Source organism: Semicossyphus pulcher, unplaced genomic scaffold (assembly GCF_022749685.1).
Source record: "Semicossyphus pulcher isolate SPU_LCO1_2020_fin unplaced genomic scaffold, fSemPul1.0.p SCAF_9, whole genome shotgun sequence".
Classification (NCBI taxonomy): domain Eukaryota; kingdom Metazoa; phylum Chordata; class Actinopteri; order Labriformes; family Labridae; genus Semicossyphus; species Semicossyphus pulcher.
This window is the reverse complement of record NW_027211770.1, coordinates 7,952,035-7,975,099: the sequence shown is the minus strand read 5'-3', so window position 1 is coordinate 7,975,099 and position 23,065 is coordinate 7,952,035. Positions and strand designations below refer to the sequence as shown.

Genomic DNA, 23,065 nt, shown 5'->3' with positions numbered 1-23,065 from the left:
CCCTTTAGCAAAGCTTATTGGCCGTGTTTAATGCCTCCTCACACAGGTGAAATACACCCAGGGGGGGCTGGAAAACCTGGAGCTGTCCAGAAAGTATTTTGCCCAGGCGCTGAGGCTGAACAACCGAAACATGAGGGCATTGTTTGGTCTGTACATGGTAAGTACTGCTTTGGTACTGTTTTGCATGGAGAGAAAGTGGGAAAGAGAGGGAGAGGGAGGGAGGGAGGGAGAGAAAGGAAAAAACAAAAACAGAGGAACCTTTTCTTGTAACCCTGTGGTTTGTCAAGGTTGAGGCTGGCCACTGAGTGTGTCAGGGAAGACTTTACTGTGTGTGTGTGTGTGCGTGTGTGTGTGAGAGTGTGCTTTTGGGGGGAGAGGAGAAGGGGCTCTCAGACAGGTCAGCTCACTGCTGACTCAGACGGTGAACTCCAGCAGTGGAAAAGTCTGCCCCTCAGGAGCTCTTTATTTTCATAATAATACCCCTTTGGTGAGACTTTTTTATGTTTATGACTTAGATAAATAAAGAAGTCACAGAGTGAAAAAGAGAGAGTGCAAGAGAGAGAGAGAGCAGTTAGACTGCTGCAAGCATTTTGTCCCTGGCAAATTATCCAACCAGGTGCCAGTTTGATTGTAGTCTTGGCCCTGCAGGTCTTTCATCTCTATATTTGTTTAAACAGGATGTTGTCTGCTAGTGCCAATGCATCATATGTAAGTGAGACTTGACATAAAAACACAAACGAAGAAGGGGAAGTGACTAAAAAGTTGAGAGGGGAAGCAGGTCTAACACAGAGAGCCCCAGTGTTTTCCTGTGTGCTGCGCTGGGATTCTTCAGGTAGTCCAAACACCTCATAGCAGCCCCGAAAACGCTCCGAGGTGTGTGCAGCGTACAGGAGGAGCAGGGCAGGGTCAGACCAAGACATCGGCTTCTGTTAAGGCTCACGTTTGTCTGGAGACAGAGCAGGCCCTGTGCTGTTTCCTGACAAGTCGTCTGCTGACACTGGTCTTTAATGGATACTTCAGGTGGGAGTTTATTCTTTATTAGTCACAGATCCGTCCTGAGAGCGCGTCTTAGCTGGTCTCGGTGGTCCAGATCTTGACAGGTGCAAGAAGTTCAGTGAAAGGGCAGGAAACTTTCACCTTCAAATACCGTCTGAGTCAGTTCAACGGAAGACCTGGTAGCACTGACCACAGTTGGGTTTTGGTTTAGTTACTCACAACACTTGCATGGGGATTCCCCACTATAACTGGGCACACTGTAATTCGGGGATAGCCTGTCTGGGTTGACATAATCTAAATTAAGGTTTTTTTCCTCAGTTAAAAAAGAAATATAGAAAATGCTTACTAAATAAAGCAGAGGCCAAACCATGTGATAGAAAAAACAGGGTCAGGTTGATTGGTGTGTAGTTAAAGTTTCAGCGCACTGGTAGGGAGGGCTTTGAAGTGCAGGCAGGGTAAGCCCTCTGGGGTTTGCTGTGTGGAGATGATGGCAGGAACATGGGAAAGACATGGGATTTGTGGTTCAGAGGGGAGCTGTCGGGGCAGGCAGAGACCGTGATTCACACACCGCTCTGTTCAATGAACGCCGGCTTTTTTTCTCGAGACATACAAGGTCCTTTCATCGCCGGGAATCGATGGTGTTGGGGAAATTAGGCCCCGTTAAGTGACAATTTACGTATGAAGCATTAAAACACTCAGTTTTTCCTCCCCATAAATGATTTTCTCCTGTGTCATCAGGCCAAGGTCTGTTTTTTCTCTTTATTCTGCCACAATGACTAGTAGGGTGGTAGATGGTAAGAGTGGTTGCACATTCATCTCAATTACGCTTTTATTGCTGTTTCACCAAGTTTTGATATAAGAACACCCTTTCACTTGTGCTCTCCTTTGCTTCTTCTTTCCGTTTTCTGTTTTTCCCCCAGTCTGCAAGTCATATTGCTGCCAGTCCGAAAGTCAGTGCCAAGGTGAAGAAGGACAACGTGAAGTACGCCGCCTGGGCTGCCACTCAGATAAATAGAGCCTATAAGGTGAGTCACGTGTAGATGTTCATCAGACTGTATATTTGATAGATGACTCCTGTGTCTCTTTTCTTTGACTAAAAAACATCTTTTGACTTTTTCCCACATCTCACTTCATTCCAACTGACACTGAAAACCACGTCGTGTTATCTTATGATTATTCTGTTGTGTTATAGCTTTCATGGTGTATTTGCACACAAAATCCAGACTCCCAGAAATCCCCTCATTTGCATAGTTTGTGCGAAGTATTCACCACCAAATGACCCCTGTATGCACAGCAGTCCTGAAGGATGCTTTCGACTTGCAGTGTTGTAATAACAACCCCAGTGTCTTTCACTGTGTCTGGGTACATTTACTTTTAATGTGTTGACTTAAGGCCACAATGTCTGCTAAGACTTTATTCCACACCCTGGCTGCTCAGATGAGCTTCTTGCAGAGCCACAAGCTGATTCTCTGAGGACGACAATCACGCTAGACTGTAGCAGAGAAATGTCTAGTTCAGTGGTTCTCAAAGCGACGCTCACCGGCCCTTATGTGCATTTGCACATTCAAGATTCTAATTAATGATTTAAATTAAATGTCTTTAGTTGCAGCGTTTCCAAAATAGTGTTAATAGTAAATTAGCAAATTCAATGACTTTCTTAGATGCTCATCCCTGAAATTATGTCCATAAGAAAGTGTGCAAACAAACAGGATAGAAGAGTGTGTGTGCATACGTGCTCAAAAACTAGTGTTTGCACATGCATAAAAAGTACGAAGGGGAAAAAGTGAGGAGCTCTTCAGATGGTATCTCTAAAATTGTTTATGCCGTTGTCATGGCAAGCCAAATCTGAAGGCATATTTAAAAGCCATCTTCTTTGCCATATGTGTTGCTTATTTGGGCAGCGACCGTTAAACATGTAATAAGCGGTTCCTTGCTCAACATGTGTGGGTCCTGTTGAGAGAGAGAGAGAGAGAGAGGGGCTCCCCGCTGAGCCTCTAAAGACCTCGTCTCACCACACGCTCGGCTCTCCTCGCCTTATAGACACATTTCACATGTCAAGCACTCAGACGAGTATGATGGCTCTGTTGGAAAAAGTGTGCGTGTGAGTAACGTCACGTTGAATGGTCTTTCTATTTGGCTCTCTTGTACAAGTGTCATGGAAGAGCTCAAAGCTTTTACATGATCCATTTAGGTTTGAGTTGACGTGGAATGAACTGCCGTAACTGAACGGGAGCAGCTTGTTTTGTTTAGGTCAACACTTTGTATCCATGCAGATATAGATCTCCTTGGTAACTAGAAAAATGTTGAGGTGGGCTGGTCAACAAAATCAATCAATCAAATGTCTCGATTTATGTCTAGTCCACGCTACTCGTCACTTTGATCAGTTTGCTGGCTGACCTTACCTCGCTGTCTTTGAAAGTCTTTGATCCCAGCAGGCGACAAGATGAATATCTGAAACTGCTAACTTTTATCATAAATCAGAGGCCCAAAAGAAGAAGAGAGAACAAGGGTTAAATTTGGAGAAAAGTACCCAGCATCCAAATATATGAAGAAAATAAGTGTAGGGTTCAAGGTATCAGACTGTGACGGGCAGCAGATGTTCAGTGTAAGGGCCAGGTGAAGATGCTAACGGCAAGTAACGCGTTAGATTGAGACGACAACAGGCCTCTTATTCCTGGCAAAGTCTGTGAGTAAAGTCTGTAAAATAACCTATTTTCTGTCAACACATTGCACTAAATGTTGGATTCATATTTCAAACTGGTTATAAACCATTATTGGTGGTTACCAGGCTGTGTGCTAGTACATCAAGCAAGCAAGCTTAAACCTACTGTGAGGAGTTTTTAACTGGTTATGAAACAGACTAAAACTGATGCCTCTATATAACCTATAAAAGGACACAAGACCATCAAGAAGCAGATTATTTCTATATAGTAATTTAAATTTTCTGTCACCGCTGCCACCGGGTCAGTGTCAGACGCCTCTGTTTACATTTTCCTCTGCAAAGTTTCACAGTGAGTGATGCATCGGACAGTTTAAAGCGCCCGTGAGGAGTTTTTCGCTGGTTATGAAACAGACTGAAATTAATTCTCATTACTCTCTATATGACCTACAAAAGCAAACACAACATCAGCGACAAGATTGATTATTTCTATGTAGATATTTTTAATGCCTGAAACTGCTGGCGGGGGGCAGGTGTCAGACGAAGCGATTAACTGCACGCTGGCTTTGTTTACATTTTCCAGGGCAAAAATGTAAAGTGAGTGATACATATGACTGTTAAAGAAAGCAGGATGATATTTTTAGTTAAAAACCACCACTTAAGAATGCACAGGACAAAATCAGCAAAGAGATAAGAGGTACAGCTTTGTCCACAGGGGGCGCCAAAATCAACACAAACTGAAGTTCCTCACAGGAGCTTTAAAGGAAGTAGCATCAGATTTTTGATTAGGTAATAGTACCCACGCATGTACAGCACAAATTAGTAACAGTCCCAACATGCTGTTCTAACAATGTGATGGGACTTCATATGGTATCGGTAGGATCAGATGAAGTAGAGTAGCACATGTTTTACTAAATATTTTTCTTATTGCCAAGGAGGTGTGGGAGAGGGTTTACCCACAGACGGCACACATCTGTGTTTGGTGATGGCTGTAATGAATCAAATATAGACAGCTACTTGCTACCCAAACCCTGCCTTATGTGACTGTCGACATTTCTCTAGATTTTCTTTTTTTTTTTTTTTTACTTATTAATATGTTTAGTTGTCAGTTAAAGTTACGGTGTTAAGCTTTGTGTTTTTAGAACTTTTTTGTCATAAATGTTGAAAGTCTCTTAGTTTCCCAACAGCATTCAATATATTAAATGTTCAGACAAATAAAAAATAAATAATAGTGCATCTGTGGCAAGTCTATCCATTAGAAAAAATACACCTTTTTCAGATTAGTGATGGTTATGCACAAATACCGGGAAATAAAAATCCGGAATATAAATTGCTCCGGAATATAAGACGCCGTCTGTTTTTGGGGCTATCCCAGAGGGAAAACGGTTTTCTATAGCTATTTATTAATAAAAACGTGTACTGAAGTTATTTCAACGCTATTTTTAAATGTATTTTCATTTGAAACAAATTACAGCCTACCATCTGTTTTCGTGACATTGAGTTTGCAATCCTGCCAGCTACTGGTGCTGTAGCTAGCGCACCGGTATATAGGATGCAGCATGCAGTCCACTTTTTAAATGAAAAAATGCATTAAAAGTGCGTCACACCGAATTTTACAGTACTTATGGGGCAGCTGTGGTAGAGTCGGTCGTCTTTCAATCGGAAGGTTTGGGGTTCGAACCTTGACTGCTACAGTGAATGCGATGACTGATTGACAGTTGGGCACTTTACGTAGCAGCCTCTGCCATCAGTGTGTGAATGTGTGTGTGAATGGGTGAATATGACATGTAGTGTAAAAGCAACTTTGAGTGGTTGCAAGACTAGAAAAGCGCTATATAAGTTACAAATTCTGTGTTGAGGAAGATATTTATCCTTCACACCTCGAGATGGATTAACGACACTGAAGTTAGACTAAATTAGAGTCACTGAGATAAACAGGCAGGCATGTTGTGTTTCAGCTGAGTTATGATGACAGACTGAAATGCTCAAGCTACTCCAAAACACCAGTGGACAAAGTGTATGTGTTCAAAAAGGTTTGACCCCCTGCTGACAATAATGAGACAGCTCAGTCAGTCACACCTTTGTCCTCCAGGGAACATGAGGTCAGCCTTACCCCGCCCCTCTGCTTCTGCCCTGCTCTACAACCTCTTTTATTTGTTTAAGTTGCCTGTTAATAGTGAGGTTATACTGAGATTTCAGTTAGCTGTGTGTATATAGTATGTGTACGCTGGCAACACGCACATGTGTGCTTTTCAATGTTTTTTTGGTTGCTGTGCGAGACGAGTTAAATGACAAGGTGTGATGTTGCCTCCTTTTATTTTTTCACTCCCCACCTCCAGTTAAATGACTTCTGAGATCTTTAAGAGGGAGCGGCGGTGTGGGCCTCCGTCAGACAGCTGCAGGCTGCTGTGAGCTTGTGCTCGCTGATTGATGGCCCCTTTAAAGCGTTGCTCGTGTCAGTCGTCCACTTTTATTAGACCCCGGTACCTGGTGATTGTCATACCTCAGTGAGAGAAAAGGGTGGGCAGGTGAGTGCAAGTGGGAGCAGACGTCAGCGAGAGGTCACAGCTGACATGGGCCCAATTTAAAATGAGAAGAAAAAAAAAGAATTGTAATTACCTCGGTGGGGTCGGTTGACATGTAAAAGACCGGGAGATGTGTGTGATGTAGGCGCAGGGGGCTTCAAAGCAACACTGCGTGGCCTGCCCTCCTGCCCTAACGCGCTAAACAGATTCTCTGATTAGCTCCTCTGTCACGGACCAGAGGCTCCCACTGCGTCACAACTCTATTATCAGAAGCTCTAAATAGATGTGGATCTGTCTGGTCTGCTCCTGCTGTTGTAGAACAGGGCAGGAGTTAATGTGGTGGTCTCACCTCAGGCTGAGGAGATAATTGACTACCGGGCCCGGGGTAATGGCGCATTAGGCAGCAAGGCAATGAAAAGCACTGATCATTATAGCTACCCCACCACACACACACACATACACCCTACATCTAGAAGAATGAGTCACACTTGGAAATTACGTAGCCAATTGCACACCTTAGCCAACTTCCTTCTCCTAGTTAGAGTTTGGCAAAAGAGGAAGGGAAATGTTTTTGCCATGGAAATACAGTTTAGGCAACAATTAGGCTACAGTTAGTTCCTGTTTGTAGAAGCCTGAGCAGGGCCAAAAGTTCAACGCTTCACAGCATTACAAGCATTGCTTTATGTTGAACACAAGCTTGAGTGTTGTCTGTTGTGCTGTTATTCCACAAACAGATGAAATGTAGAAGAGGGGCTTTGTGTGGTTTTGAAAGGCAGCCAAGAGGGTCTTGGTGAGGGCACAAAACTAACATCTCTGCAGCCAACTGTTTTTGTTTCAATTACTGAAATCATGTTCACAGCGGAGGTGTGTGCTTGTGCTTCTCCCGTAGTGTGCGCGTACTCTCTTGGGCTTTATCTCTCACCTAAGAGGAAGGTGCAGAATGTGCTCTCTTGTCCAGAGCGGCTCTGAAACAGAATCCCCTGCCTGTGTTTGGCTCAGGGTAATGGTGTTTTCATAATGATTTAATTGAAAGAACCCTGCAGTGCTGGTGCCTCCAGCGTGTCCTTTGCTGTTCAGCCGTGTTGCAGTTATTGCTGACATATCTGCAGTGCTTCTACACAGCAGCAGAGGTTTGATTCTAAGTTGTCTCCTCACATTCATATGAGCAGTTCTCCTCAGGATTTTACTTATGCAGGTTTTGTAATTGCATAGGGCTGTAATAGCATGCTGTGCTGTCATTCCCAGTTTATATCCAGTCTCCAAAGTATCAAAACTTTTCAAATCATACAAGGGCTTTAATTTGTACTTATTGAGCACCCTTGTTAGTCCTCTAAATTTTTATCACGTGATAAAACATTTGGTAATTTAATTTATCTCAGTTCTTTAGAGTTCTTCAAAGTTTGGCTCCATGTTCCCTCTCAAACCGCTGCCTTTTATTCTTACACCATCATCAGGTTAAAATGTTTATTTGTCTTTTTATTTAGTTAAAACGTAACGCCCATGTGCCTAAGCCTACTGCAGGCCATTGGTCGAATAGGTGTCCCTCTTTTATGAGATGAATGTATGAAGTACGTATTATAAGTATTTTTTGTGGCACAAAAAAATGGGTTTTGAGTTCCAGGACTGAGAAAGACTCACAGTTACATTGTTAGCATTTTGGAACATAACAGAGAAATTCAAAACCGTAATAATAAGCCTTTAAAGTTGTAATCTTGAAAATTTCGTTCTCTTTGGCAGCAACTATGGGGATAAACGGTAATTGCAGGAGCACACTTCCCAGATATCCAGACAGTGTTGCATGTGTGACGTCCACGGTTGGCTCCGGTTGTAACTCTTGATTTTCCTGGCTGACGGTCGCTTTCCTTTTTAGACTGTTTGCTTCATCTGAGCGTCGAGTTTGTTTCTTTTTCTTTGGATTTTCACTTATTGTTGACATTGTATCTGTAGTCATCCATCTTTTCTTTGCTTGTTCAGCCATAGTAGATTACCGTTTACTTGCAATGCTTGCAGAGACCGGAAAAGCAGCTGTTTAGCTCCGCCTACCCTCTCTGGCAGACCAACCACTGCTGGCTGATGGAAAACGCGTCACTAACTGGGCCTAAAACATAACAACTCCCTTTAAACAATAACTATACTTAAAGCTGAGCTGATCTGGACACTTTATGCTGACGTCTGTAACTTAACCTGTGTGAAGCATGACTTTCACTATCTGCAGTACATCTGTTTACTTTTTTATGCCACACACAGGAGAGCCTCACACAGACAAAAGATGAGGCTAACCAACCAATGAAAACTTGACAGTCTTTTCATCAGCGAATACTTTTGTCAGCTTTTTGGGGGAGCTGTAGTCGCTAGCAGAGATGTTTTAACAACCTAAGAACCATTACATTTGAAAAAACCAAACAAAACCTAACATCTGACTGAATTATCGGCCACATCTAACACTTCTATGTCTTAGATGTAAGATGTATGTCCAACTCTAAATGTGGGTGAAGGGAGGTTAATTAGACTGACCCCGATCCCCTGCCTAAGGTGACGGAAGTTGTCTTTCTCCTTGGTATTTGTGGAGGGGATGCCTCGCCTGTTGCAGTTTAATTGGGCACAAAAAGTGTGCGTCTGTATGTGCACGCATGAGTAATGCTGGATGTGTCCGTGGATTATAATTTGCGGCACTTCCTGTGAAACCCTTTGGACACAGAGCAGAAATTAGAGAGGAGTGTTATGTACTCCTGTACTAGAGGCTATGGAAATGGACTAATCATGTGGGCATCCTGTCTTGGAGCTCTCACACACACAGAGAGCTAAAATTGGACTTATGCAACAGTTGAGGAAAAACCCTCCGATTAGAGGTATTATTTTACTTTGCGTGACCCTTCTTTAACAGTTCTATCCAATGACCACTGTCGTCCGTCTGATTTATTTTCCTTTTCCAACGTTTTAACTGTGTTAATGCATGTTTGGTTCTATATTGCTTTGGTTTGTGGACCTAATGAGTTGATGTTCTCTTTTCCCGTCCTCTCCTCTCTCTTTCCCTGACCCACTCTGTGTCTTGCCGCCTTTCACCTTCCCTCTCTGCCATGCAGCTGGCCGGTCGTGGAACCAAGGAGAACAAATGCTCCATGAAGGCGGTGGAGGAGATGCTGGAGTCCATGCAGATCACCATGTCCTAGATGCCCTCTAGCAACGTGGAGCAACACGGCAGCTCAAATAGCCTTGCAATGTGACCAGAGCCGGATCTTAACCCCTGTGTTTTTCTTAATCCCTTCAAGTTCGGTCCGGTAATTGATTGAACTTGACATGGACATTTGGGATACATTTCTTTCTCTTTTGTGCAAAGATGTCCCCACCCATCTGGAACCTTCAACACCAAATTCCAAGTACTCCAGCTTATTTAAACAACGTCTACATAACATTAACCCAGCTGTGATTTCCTGCAGCCTGGATTATATTGCTCCCCATCCCCAGGCTGTCTTTCAGGATCACCTTGAACTAATATGGCAAATTAGCACGTCCACATCAAGGCTATAACTGTGACCAGGAAAGATAACGAGCTGTACAGTAGATGCTATTTATAAAGACAATGTGGATATCCCACCTGTCTGCACTGAGGTCCTTAACTGTTTCCATACTGTCTGTAAATGAAACATCTTTATCTAATAAAACTTGTTTTTCTTTTCTCTGATCTTTCAAAACGTCCTCAAATTCTTATAAAAATAAGTGTTCGCCAAGTTGAAAATAATTTTCTTCATGGGTGTAGGAGCGGAGGTAGTCTATTTTTTTTTGTATTTCCATGTCTCTCAATGGTCATGTTGTACCCTGAGGTATAATTCTGGAGAAGCATGAGAGACATTTGTCATTATGAAGGCAGCAGCGGTAACAGCAGGGGCATAAAAAAGGGACTCCTCTTTCTAGCTGGGAAATGCCTTTCAATTACCCTGGACAGCAGCTGAACCAACTTCAGCACACTGAAAAACACCTCTGTCATTTCAGTTTAGAGAGCCTCAGAGAGCGCTGCCAGTAATTAACACGCCACAAGTTTGAGAGGAAAGAAAATTGTATTCATGAGTCTTGGAACTTTTCTGACAGGCGGGGAGGAAAGACATCAGGCTGGTTTCCTCTGCTGTTAGAGCGCTCCTCCGCTCGCTGCGTGCTGTCGTCCTTCAATCGAAATTGATCCAAATGATCATCTTAACTTGTCACTCACCCGTGCAGGGTCAGCTGTTACTTCCATCTCTTTTGTTTATTAAGTCACGGCATGTGTGTCATAATTTCACTCTTCGGCTGATGGAAAACTTGAGTGTTGAGTTTATGGTCTTATTTGGACGGCTTTTAAATTGAGAGGTCAGCCGCTCAAAGCCCGGATGGTGGAAAGCGGCACTCTCGAGTTTTTAATACTCTCTGGCCTTGGTCAGTGGATAAATGTGTCTGCATTTGATTTGCCTCACCAATCTGGCGGAACCAATGAAAGCCAGGGAACGTTTGAGTGTAAACTGACTTGAGTTATTTTTACAGGGAAAGGGCTGCGGACAAATGAAGCTCTTTTTGAGGAGTTACAGGGTGGAAGCCGTTTGATTTAAAGCGGAGCAATTCCTTTTTGTTGGAGCTTCACATGTCAATATGGCTGTACTAGCAAAGGTTTATGAACTAGTAAAAGATGAATAAAGGTTATCAATCAGTTTGATGGGCCATCAATGTGGTTTATTTTTATCCAGTGCCAACCATACTGAAGCAATAGTGCCATCTGTAGTCTGGATGAAGAACTCATGACTGGGAAAACTATTGACTGTATGCAGCAATATGTGATAATAAGCACCTGGAAGCATGCTTTCACTGTGAAGCAATAAACATCAGCTTAGCTTAACCTGTACTTAATGGTACATCTTGACTGTCCGCAACTCTGATTTGTTAAGCAGAAAAAAAGGGGGTTACACATCATTTATTAGTCATGAATTCTGATCAATCTTTCCCTTCCTTTTCTCGTCCAAACATCTCCTTGTAGAGTCAAGAAAAACACCATTCTGGCTCTGACAAGTCTGAACAAACCCCAGCATCACTTCTCACCTCGCTGTGAACGACCGCTCGAACTGACTGCCCTTTTAACCTTTGCCCCAGTCGTTCAGATCTCACGAACATTTTGCCAGTCCAAACCTGGACAGCAGAGCGAGACCAAAAGACAGAGGGAGGCGAGGAGGAAACCTTGTAACCCCGCTAAGCCTTTGGCTCAGCTTAGTGTGTGTAGGGGATTCACTATTAGTGCTGCCCATAATCCTGGATTCTCTGGGAGATTAGCTTCCAGAGAGGGTTTGCTTGTCCTCGGCTGCTCTACATTGGCCAGGTTAGCAGAACAGGATGAGCTCTGAGATGAAACGCTTACACCGGGATTGAGCCGTGCCTGATCAGGCTGTTCATCAAAAGCACGGGTGATGACAGTGCCTTACGACTGTCCCAGGTTTTTATTAATAGACATTTAAATATTTCTCCAGTGGTGTGGTAATTATATGTACTGAGGTCTTTCCTCTTGGCAGTCGACTTTTATTCTTTTACAATCAAATAAAAAAAGAACACAATACATTGGAAAAAGGCTTCAAAATATCATCAAGTAGATGATAAAACTTGACTTCTGTGAAAAGTACAGTATCCTGTTAAAGTCTTAAACCACACAACAGTTAAATAAGAATTATGTCCACCATGATGTGAATAGATGCTCCTGAAAGATTTTGGTGAATAAACCTAATTTAAGCATCGCTAGACATGGCTCAATGGACGAGCAATATCAGTCTGTCAACCGGACAGTCCACCACATAAATATCTCAACTATCAGATTATTTTCTCAGTAAAGTTAACACAGACGTTCATGGTCCCCAGAGGATGGAGCCTCAATTTTACCAGAATGTTCACATTTGTGGTTTTGAATGAAATGTCTTGACAAAAGAATTTCCATTATATATGGTACAGACTGTTTAATGCATAGCTTACAAATGTAAGCATATTCAACAGCAACACCCTGCCAAAGTTGTAAGTATGCTAAACGTAATGCTAACGTACTGATTTTACCAAAATGTAGTATGCAGTATGCGAACAAAAGCAAAATGTGCAGTAGGCAAAAAATGCCCGGATGTCGTACTGATTCAGAATAAATCTCCAGTATGCATTGGACCAGTCTACCTCTCCTACTGTATCCCACAATGCAAAGCGCTGGTACGTCACAGTGGCAGTTGAATTGACGGCCAGCAGCAGCATTCCAGCAGAAGGGCTTTAGCTAAAGAAGTGGCGGTTATTGTTTACTTCCACCTGGCGTAGCATACTGCAACATGAATTTGAAAAGCTCCTCCATACTACATACTACCACGGAATGCAGTGTGCAGTATATAGCATGAAGTATATAGTACGGCATTTCGAACACAGCCATAGTTAGCATTGCCATTGTGTTGCAATGCCGTCAGCATAAAGCTAAAAGCAACAATAAGCCCACAACTTAATTTTTTTATGGTAGACTCAGTCTGTAGGGATTTGGCTCGGGAACCGGAAGGTGGCAGGTTCAAGTCCCGAGACGGACCAAGCACAGATTTAGGGCCTTGAGCAAGGCACCAAATCTCCCCCGACTACTTGGGGCACAGGTCCATGTGCAGCCCCCTCCCCCTGACATCTCTCCATTAGTGCATGTCCATGTGATCCTGTTTGCATGTCTGTAATTCCGGCTTTTGTGTGTGTAGCATATTTGGAAAAAACAGAGTTTAAAGATTGAATTTCCCCTCAGGGATTTATAAAGTGTATCTTCTCCTTCTTCAAAGTACAACATAAGTTATCTCATGACACTTTACAGATAAAGCAGGTCTAAACCCTAGACCTCATATTTGTAATATGGTTTACAGAGACCCAACATTAATCCATCAATAAGCGAGCACTTCTCAACAGTGGTGAGGAAATTTTTCCTTTTAACAGGCAGAAACCTCAAGCAGAAACAAACTCATTGGTAGCAGCCATCTGCTGTGACTGACGGGCGAGAAAGAGGGGTATTGGGAGAGGCAGAGAGAAAAGGAGATGGATAGACACAGACAAAACAGACAGACTAAAGAAAAAACTTATAGTAGCAATATCAATAATAATGATAGAAATACAACTTTTATTACCAATGACAGCTATAATATTAGTATGACAGATAATAATTTTATATTAGTCAAGCAGGTCCATAGTAGCAGGTCGGTCCGCAACAACAATAAGCAGCAGGAATCTGCAAGACAAGAGAGCACAAACACTCTGTGAAGGACATGGGATGGGACCTAGATGTATACAGCTAGCATCAATGTATACGCATAGAGAAAGAGAGGAGACGGAAGCTCAGCAGTGTATCCCTAGCAGCATAACTAGGGGCTCATCCAAGGCAAGTCTTAGCCACACCTCACTGTAAGCTTTTAAAAAATGTATGTTTTAAGCCTACCCTTAAAGTAGAGAGGGTGTCTGCCTCCCAGACCCTGACTGGTAGATGATTCCAAAGCAGAGGGGCCTGATAATAGATGGGTCTGCCTCCCATACTACTCTTGGAGACTTAAGGCATCACAAGCAGGCCTGCAGTCTTCGAGCACAATGTTCTTGAGTGGTAACCCAGCTAGAATTTTTTGCGACATGCGATGTTCTGGTAATGTTTTGAGCGGAAGGTTTTTATTTGGTTCCCAGAATGTTTCTTTTAAGAGCAGGAGAACGTTCTCTGAAGATATTTTCAGAAAACATTTTCAGAAAGTTGCAACTGGAAACGGGGCACTAATGAGCTCTTTCAGATACGATGGTTCCTGACCATTAAAAGTTTTGTATCTTTGATTTTAAATCATATTCTAGATTTGATAAGGAGACAGTCATAGAAGCTTATATAGGAAAAATCTGATCGATTGACTCTCTTGTCAGTGTATGTGCAGCAGCATCATGGACCAGCTGAAGCCTAATAATAGAGAATTGCCCTCCTCGAAGTATCAAATGTATGGACTAGTTTTTCTGCATCGTTTTGAGACAGGATGTGCCTGATAAAAAAGGCTGTTCTTGACATTGGTTCGATTTGGGAGTTGAAGGACATATCCTGATGGCAGTTAGTGAAAAGCCAGACAAATCGGCTGTAGAAGTGGGAGGAACAAGGTTTGTAGGAGATCAAAGTGAAGGTAGGGGTTGTGGGGTTGGAGAAATGTGAAAGAACAAGAAGGAGGAGGGCTGCAAGACAGAAGGAGAAGCAAACTGCTCTATGATGCTCAGGACCAGACCAGGGGAAGTTTCCCAAGGTGGGGAGTGAGTGGAAAAGGAGATCAGGGCTCCAGCAAGCTAATCAATCTCTGTCCCTTTTAGGGGGAGAGGCTGGGAGAGCTAAAGATGGATGAGGCATGCAGGGCTAAATCCTGCACTGTCCAGTCACAACCGGGCCTTGTGATGAAATAGTGTTTTGGCTGCGAGCAGGGGCGGCCCGACCCACTCCCTTTATTCAGGGAATGCAGATGCCGGAAAAGCAAGAGTTGGACCAGTGAGGATGGATCAGTCAAACACCTGACAAGAAGAGAGGGGCTGATAACTGCTTCCATCCTGAACTCACTGAAGAGCTTCCAACGATCTTTTGAATTTTAACTCACATACAGCGTAATAAATACACATTCCTGAACTGTGCTGTATTTACACAGATTTGCTTGGATTGTCATGTCAAATTTTTAAGCTGAAATTCAGTTCATGGAAAATAATGTTTGACAAGCACACAATCATCACAGAAGGCTTTTTCAGGGATACAGTATTGAGGGTTGACCACATCTCATTCCTTGATCCTACACAGCACAGTCAGGGCGAATAAACTGCTTCACTACATACTGAGAAGTAGGTGGGATGTTTGTGTGAAGGGGGAGGTTTGCATTGCATAATAAAACACAAGCATTATTGCATTTGAAGCAGTATGGTCATCTTGCACAATACTTCCTGAGTTTTGTTACCCCAACACAATTGCACCAGCATGAATGCAACTTAATTTTTTCTCCAAGGGCATCGATGCTGGGAAATAATTTCCTCTCAGTGCAAGAAAACATCTCTGAGAAAAGCGTGTGTGTGTGTGTGTGTGTGTGTGTGTGTGTGTGAGTGTGTGTTTGACAAAAAGAGATGCAGAGAATCTGTGGTTTTAAAAGTGTGATTATGAATGTGCAAACATTGTGCAGGCATGCCTCTGTGTCAGCTTGAGTTTGTGTACACATGCGAAACGAGTGTGTGTGAGACTATGTGGTAATTTCAGCAATATGAAAAGCTTATGCCATTGGAATTAAAAGTATTGGCTTCAGGCGATGCTTGTACTTCTAAGCCTCTTGACCAGGAGGCTCCAGACTGCTGCGATCTTCTTCCAGGGGATATTCTGTGGCCTCCACTGGCCGTTCTGGTTGTTACGTTGGCTTCTCAGCTCCAGGCTCTCTGGCACAGGGCTCGGCCGTGCGCATGCCGAGGCTGCATCCTGTCTGCAAACTCTGTCACAGTGTAGGGCATGTGTCAAATCAGGAAGGGGCAAGTTGCTGGCTCCAATAGACAGTTGTTCTTTCCAACCCAGGCTTCCCAAACCGCAAATCCCCTCTCAGAGCGTCTTCTCAGCCAGAGTGCATGGGCTTACCCCACACACGGCCTCGGGCCTAATTACAAAAAGGAGGGAAAACCAGAATTGGCTACTGATTGAGCTTCCTGGGTGAACGTTAATGGCAACCGCAAAAGGATATTTTATACCCTGAGAGGGATGCAACTGAGACTGGGAGTATATGGAAGTAGGGGAGGTTCGGGGTCGCACAGACAAAGCTTTACATGGGTTTATGAGTACAAACAAGCTATAACGTGTTCTTTTATGCTATAAGTATTGTGCGGCAGCTCATCTGTGTACACTGACATGATACATCCAGGGATAGTAAACACTATTTAACTCCAGTGCTGGAGTCAAAGGAGTTCCAAGGCATGGTGCCAAACCTCATTCCAACTGGGAACAATAGGACACACATTCTTCCACATTGCAGCATTCATTCAGTGTGAACACTTCCTGTATGTGGGTAATTTTCATTACCTACATACCTTCCTGTCAATGGTTGAATGTTATCTTTTAAAAGAGTTCCAGTTTTAAGGTACTGGTGCTGAACTTGCATATATTATGCAATATTGTTTTATTTTTATACATCTGCCTCGCTACATGTCAGTGCAAACAAAGTATTTTTTAACTTAACTAGATTTAAGTGGCAGCTGTATTAACTAGTTACTTTTCAGATCATCTAAAGCAGCCAGCGGCTGATTAGCTTACCTTACAACAAAGACTGAAACGGTAGAACTGTTAGCCAGATACATCCGTTGCAAAAACCTTAAAGTGTTATTTATTCACTTAAAGAGGAGGTATTATGCTGTTTCACATTTTAAGACATATATATAATTTTACAATGTTGAAGTTTCAAATCTGTTGGTCAAAGTATGTTGGAGTAATTCCCAGGCTTCTCAGCTCAGTCTGCAGGCTGCTGTGAACGCCAGGTTTCACACTGTTTTTTCTACATGCTGCACTTTGTGATGTCACAAAGTGCAGCCTCAGCAGACTTCGGAGAGCTGGCCAATCAGAGGAAAGTGGGCTTGCAGAGGCAGGGTTTCTTAAAGGGACAGAGCTGGCCGAGTTGTTTCAGGCAGAGGCTGTATGAGGGTCTGCACAGAGCACCAGTGTGTGAAAAGATTTTTTTTTTAACTGTAAATGATGCTAAGCTACTCCCCAGGTATCACAGAGTGAAATATGAAGCTTGAAATAAGCATAATACCTCCCCTTTAAGTGTTTGAATGAACAAGATATATCATGTACCTCAGCTTTCGAGGTGCTGAAGTGTATTTCCTTAGCTTTGGACAGAGCCTTGCTAGTTGTTTACCCATATTCAGTCGTTCTGCTTCAAGCTAACTGGCTGTTAGCTATAGCTTCATATTTAGTGTACTGACATGAATGTGGCATGAATCTGTTTTGCTAACTGTGGCCAATAGCAAATAAGCATGTCTCATGGACCACAGTCCAACATGCACATAAATAACTCAGGTTAGTACATAGGTTTATTATATAATACACAACTGACATGGGTTATTCTGCTGCATTATGAGTAGGGAGTGTAGGAAGTATAGCTCCTGACTTAGCTTTCCTTTACCTGTTATTATATGAGGTACCAAGCCTAGCATTTTTCTCTAACTCCAACAACATGTTCCTTTTTAGTAATCTCCAACAATATCGTTATTAATAATATCCATAAGCCCAAGAGCTGGGGCCATGCATGGTTTAATCTATCAGTTGGCTGGTTCTTCTATCCTCATGGTAGCCATTTGTCTCCCCCGCTGTCTCTGGGGTGGCTGGTCACTGTTAATTTCCCCTACTATGATAACTGGCAAACATGGAGGGGTTTAAAGTAACCCAAGGATCCCCAGTGTAATGCCCGACCCGGTCTGGTGTTGTTTCACATGTGTAAATTATAGCGTCACTGAGAGACCCAAGCCTACATCTGCAGAACACACTGACATGCAATGTGGTCTGTCGACTTGCTTTGACTGTATTTCCCTACTGTTCACGTGCCGTCTCATTTTGCAGCATAGTAAGGTTACCGTATTACACCCTCTCTCACATATATCCAGTCAAGACCCATCACTCACTTCCCTGTGACATGATCTGTAATAGACACGAAAACATACAGTACACCCTCTGTTGTGGAAGATAAAGGGGAATTTTCAAGTAGTCTTCCGCGATGGATTGGAATGAACTCTACCGTGTTATTTCCACGTGCAATTTTATATGCGGTCACATACACACGTAGACACCAACAGATGCTTGTGTCGCATGCGCACACACACATTCTACAAAGTGTAAACTTGGCAGACTAGTGATGCTACCATCTGCTTGTGGGGAGAGGGATATGGCAGGCGGACAACCACAAACAGCCAAGGTAATAGTGATGGGTTCCACTCAGTCTCTATCTCCCAGACAGCAGTAGACTCCTCATTCCACAGCGTTTGGACTTTGTACAACATGGGCCACGGCACAACGACAAAGTGCTTCTCCAGTTCGCTGGCAGCCACTGTAACATTTTTCAGACATTTACGTAGTTTTGTGTAAACCAAACAGAATGTCTTATTCATACAGTTCTTACCCGTGTAAATCTTGGAGCCAGTTTCCGCTAACACTTCCAGGTAGGGATTTTTTAATAAATGCTAATTGTGCGAGGGTTTTGGGTGTAGAGGATTTTTTTTGCTCCTTGAGACACATAAAGTAAGAAACAGGAACGCTCAGAAAGCTTGACTGTGAGGTATGGCCAACGGACTTATAGAAAAACAGAATAACAAAATAAAAGAACTCAGTTTATGAGTTGGGTCCTCAACCAAATGAATAGTTAGAATCTGTGCCAGAGTATAAAAAGCTTAGGCTACAAATCCATTACCTGTGGCTGCATTTTATGGACACTTTGTTCATCTGGACTGCAGACAGCAAAAACTCTTAATTACGCATTTCTCTATTTCAGGAACACTAAAACTTGCAGATATTCAAAGAGCCACTAATGATACTTATTAAATATGGTTTTGAGTGATTGCATTAAAGTCACAGGCTTTCGTCCAACATCATGTTTCTTTGATCTAATATACAGTAGGTGTAATTTCTCACATATAAATCATTACATTTCCTATATTAAATGACAGAGTTCATCAGCAATATTGCGGTTGCCCTCGTGACCTTGCCTCAGTGTTGGCTCCAGTTTGCACGTTTCTCTGTAGTTTCCTAACAGAGCCAAACCATGGAGACTAATCTCACCACATAGTCATCTAAGGTCAAAGTGGGATCTCTTGCATAAAAACACATTCTGAAGGTGCTGCGTGGAGGATTTCACAGTTACACTGCAGCTAGTTGTAATACATTCGACATTGAAGATTGTATTGCATTAGGCAAAAAGCATAATGCAATACAATCAATATTGGCAGCGATCCACTTTGTCCATTCTTAATTATTCATCAGATAAGCATCAAAAACAGCACAGAGAGGGCATAAATTCATACACCAAGGAGGCAGGCAACAAACATGAGTCACATTTGTTCGTGATCAACCTTGAAGACCGTGAAGACACAATGTAAAAGGGGCCTCTGTTAGTGATGAGTCTACAGCCTTCCTAAGCCGTACAAAGTTTTCTAGTTTTCTAGCTCATTGTTTAACTGTCCGGCTGAAACTTTACAGGATTGGTTCACTCTCACTTCTCTCATAATGATGTTTTGGCTGCAGCAGGACGCTGATTTCAGAGAAGCAGCTCTAAAAATCGACTGTATAACTAAGCCCCAAAAAACATGCACACACACGAACAGATGAGCTGGTGAGCACAGTGGAGCTTTAAAAATTGCAGGATTGTTTGAAAGAAGCTTGAGCTACTTGTGTTGTACATTTTCTTTAATTTAGAAACTTAATCTGAGAATCTCTAAAAATTCAGTTTCATTCCCTTGGGCGCCTCCTAATGGCGATATACTAAGTCTACAGTTGGCTCCCTTTGTTACGGTTGTAACTCTTGCTTTTCCTCGCTGACGCTGTCGCTTTCATTTTCAGACTGTTTGCCTTCATCTGAGCGTCAAATTTGTTTCTTTTTCTTTGGATTTTCACTTATTTTTGAAGTTGTATCTGTAGACTTAGATCTTTTCTTTGTTTGTTCAGCCATAGTAGATTACTGTTTACTCGCAACACTTGCAGAGACCGGAAAAGCAGACGCTTAGCTCCGCCTACCCTCTCTGGCAGACCAACCACTGCTGGGTGATGGAAAACGCGTCACTTACCCTCAAATTCCACAGGATTCATCTCTGGCGCGTTCCGTGTGCTACGTGACCTCCCTTCCATCATGATCAATGCTCGTTATTCCACAGTACGCGCCACGGTCCGTCTCTCTGCTCTGCTCCGCGAAAGATACGCGCCGTGTCTATTTTTGAGGGCGCTTTAAGCTCAACAGAGCAGATCGTTCCAAACAGGAAGTCACACAAGAAAACAGCATACAGCATCCGGTCATTTCAAAATAAAACACCATGTACAGACCGGTACAGACTCCTGTTTTTTTCCGTTTTCATAACAACAACACACTGAAATCTTGAAAAAAGAACACTTTTAATTAAGTAGTGTCCTCAGCCATGGTAGAAGCATAAAAATCACAGAATGATATCCAAATGAGCAGATAATCAACCTCGGAGGTGCAAACTGAACTGTTGTTCGTGTGTTGCTCTGTTTAACATTGATGTTATTGCTTGATTTCGCAATTGTCGCATGATAACGTAGTTCTCCCGTGATCTTGCAAATCCAGCTGCTTGGTCCAGCGCTCCGCTGCGCTGCGGAGGCGGATGCAAAGGCTTTCATCAGTGGGCCATAGGCTCAATCACCCTTGTGTTACCACATTTGGCAATACAAAGTGACTTAACAGACATTTATTTAAATGAAAATCTTTGAGATTATTACTTCTGATTATTACATTGTTGCACTGGTCCTCTTATATAAGTAAAGGATCTGAGTACTCTTTCCACCTCTGAATAACAGTAAAAAAGACTCAATTCTGCCTTCTCAAGTATTATCATCACACAGGCTTTGGGTAGGATTACTTCTATGACACTGGTGTTGATACTGTAGCTGTGTATCAGCACATCCAAAAGAGCATCAGCAACACCACAGTGCACAGAAAGAGAAGATCAGGTTCTTCTTTAAGATATCAAATTCTGCAAACTCCAATAAAGTTTACCTTCTCTTTGGCGACTGAGACACCTTAGTCCAGCTCGATAATCTCAATTGTCGAATGCCCGCTCACAATAAACCCACTCTATTGTAAAGATCTGTATAAGAAGTACATATCACATGCTGAACGATGCATGCTCGTCAGGAGGGTAAGGTTACCTTTGTGGTGACTGTTTGTCAATAATTGCACTGCATATACCTCTGGAAAGTTTCTGCAAGATTTTTCTCCCCTCTTGGAAAATAATCATTGATGCAAATTTGTTTTGTTGTGGAGGCTCTGATTCAGTCCAAGATCGAGACCGGTCCGGTTTCCTCAAAGCCCAAATTGGGCTATTTTTTCCTCTGAGAGGTCTCAGCCAGTGGGATTAAAAACCAAAACTATTAAGTTCCTCGACTTAGAGCATTTCTGTTTTGCCCTCATGCGTCAACACTCTTATGGTTCTTATTTTCTTTGATACATTGTTGGACTGATATCAAGCCCTCAAAGGACTGTAGTCTGCATGTCCACCTGAATGCTTGGTGGGCATACTTGAACCAGGAAAGACAGAACTGCTTTTCTTCCTTTGAATTCCAATTGAAATAGATGGTTGGTTTGTGGTTCATCTACATTTTAAGTCGTTATGCTGCCAGAGCATTTCTAAGACAGGGGGCTACTCTATTGGTGAGGAACGAGTAAACACAGAGTTGACTTCAGTTTGACTTTACCTTTACCTTTGAAGGGGTAGAGGGAACAGTGCTGCTCCCTGTAGGCTTGGTCTAGTCCCTGGAGATTTATGATCCAGGCTGCATTCAGACTAACAGAGGACACCATTATTCAAAATGACAGATCAGGGGTTGGCACTTTAGGTATATTTCATTTGAATAAATAACTGTCCTTGGCGTTACATACCATCTCATTACTTATCTGCTGCTGCTGATGTCATTGCCACTGTCAACCCAGCAACCAAAATAAGAGCTATAGGAGATAAATATTACTAAGTCTCACTCCAGGGTTGGATCAACCGTCCCTTGTCTGTTAACAGTAAAATAAGGAAAGCAAATAATCCATCATCGAGAAGCAGAGAAGCAGTGATTTATTCATGGCCGCCCAGTCCAGTCTGTAGCAAATCATCTAGAACAGATGCCCTGATCCAGCTCGCTGGCATCTCAGCCCACCCTCCTCTCTCCAGCTCTGGAGTCTGGGAATCAGGGATGCTGTCACTCATCATCAGCCAGTCAAGTGGGAAGCCAGAGCTTTATATGGATGCCGAAGTGGAGAGGGTTAGAACGACAACAAGCCAGCGGCTTTAAACCCACAGCTGCTGGTAGAGTTATTTTTAGTAGTAGCAAAAAATGTACAGAAGTAGCAGTTTCAGTGTTGTCTGAAGAATATATACTACTACTTCTCCTAACAACAATAATCTTCCCTGACAATCCTTTGGTCATTCATTTGAATGCAACTTTATGTTTTAGGGTGGGACAGTAGCTTCGGCTGCATGTGTCTAGAACTTTCTTTAAATAAATCAGGCTGATCAGTAACTCATTAATTTAAGACCAAGTAGAAGACTGGAAGTATTAACTGAGATTGGACAGCCTCCATAGTATCCTCATTATAAGCGTATGTCTTGGGTAACAGTACATAAAAAAAGGCTGTTGAAAGAGAGCCAGAGTGCTGAGCGTCATACATTTCACAGCATATTTGTATTTTCACACACTGAGATCGAGCATGAACCCAGCAGTATTGCTAGCTTGCACATTTTCCAACGTTTGCAGAGGACGCTTCACAGAAACGGCACATTTCCTAACATGCTTGTGTAACCTTGCCATCATTGTGGGGAGTTTTGGACCACTGTAGAAGCTGAAGGAATGCGGCAAAGTGTTCTGTAAACTGTGTTTATTACTTCAATAAATAAAACTGCAGTGTTAGGAACAAAATCAATACACAAATATTTTGCTTATAAATGTATTAATATATGGAGTGTTTATTTCCCTGCTGCATGTCAGTGCATATCCATCCTCCCAATCTCATTTGTCTTAGGCTTTCCTAATACATGTTACTAATGTAGAAGAATAAACTACTTCATTGGATTCCCTGCAAGGCTCTAACACTTCCTGGTTGGTATAAGATAATAATGGAGCATATTCCACTAGACCTCCTGACTTCACCAAAAA

At 42.7% G+C, this 23,065-nt stretch overlaps 1 protein-coding gene across 1 annotated transcript in view; it reads left to right on the top strand.

Annotated features, from left to right (window-relative positions):
• Window positions 1–9,862, top strand: part of emc2 (ER membrane protein complex subunit 2) — a 31,833-nt gene extending 21,971 nt beyond the window's left edge. Inside the window, exons 9-11 of the mRNA XM_069655996.1 lie at window positions 47–157; window positions 1,917–2,021; window positions 9,264–9,862. Of these exons, the coding sequence (XP_069512097.1) occupies window positions 47–157; window positions 1,917–2,021; window positions 9,264–9,350 (303 nt within the window). The 3' untranslated portion in view covers window positions 9,351–9,862. The remainder of the gene's footprint in view (window positions 1–46; window positions 158–1,916; window positions 2,022–9,263) is intronic.
• Window positions 9,863–23,065: the final 13,203 nt, after the last annotated feature.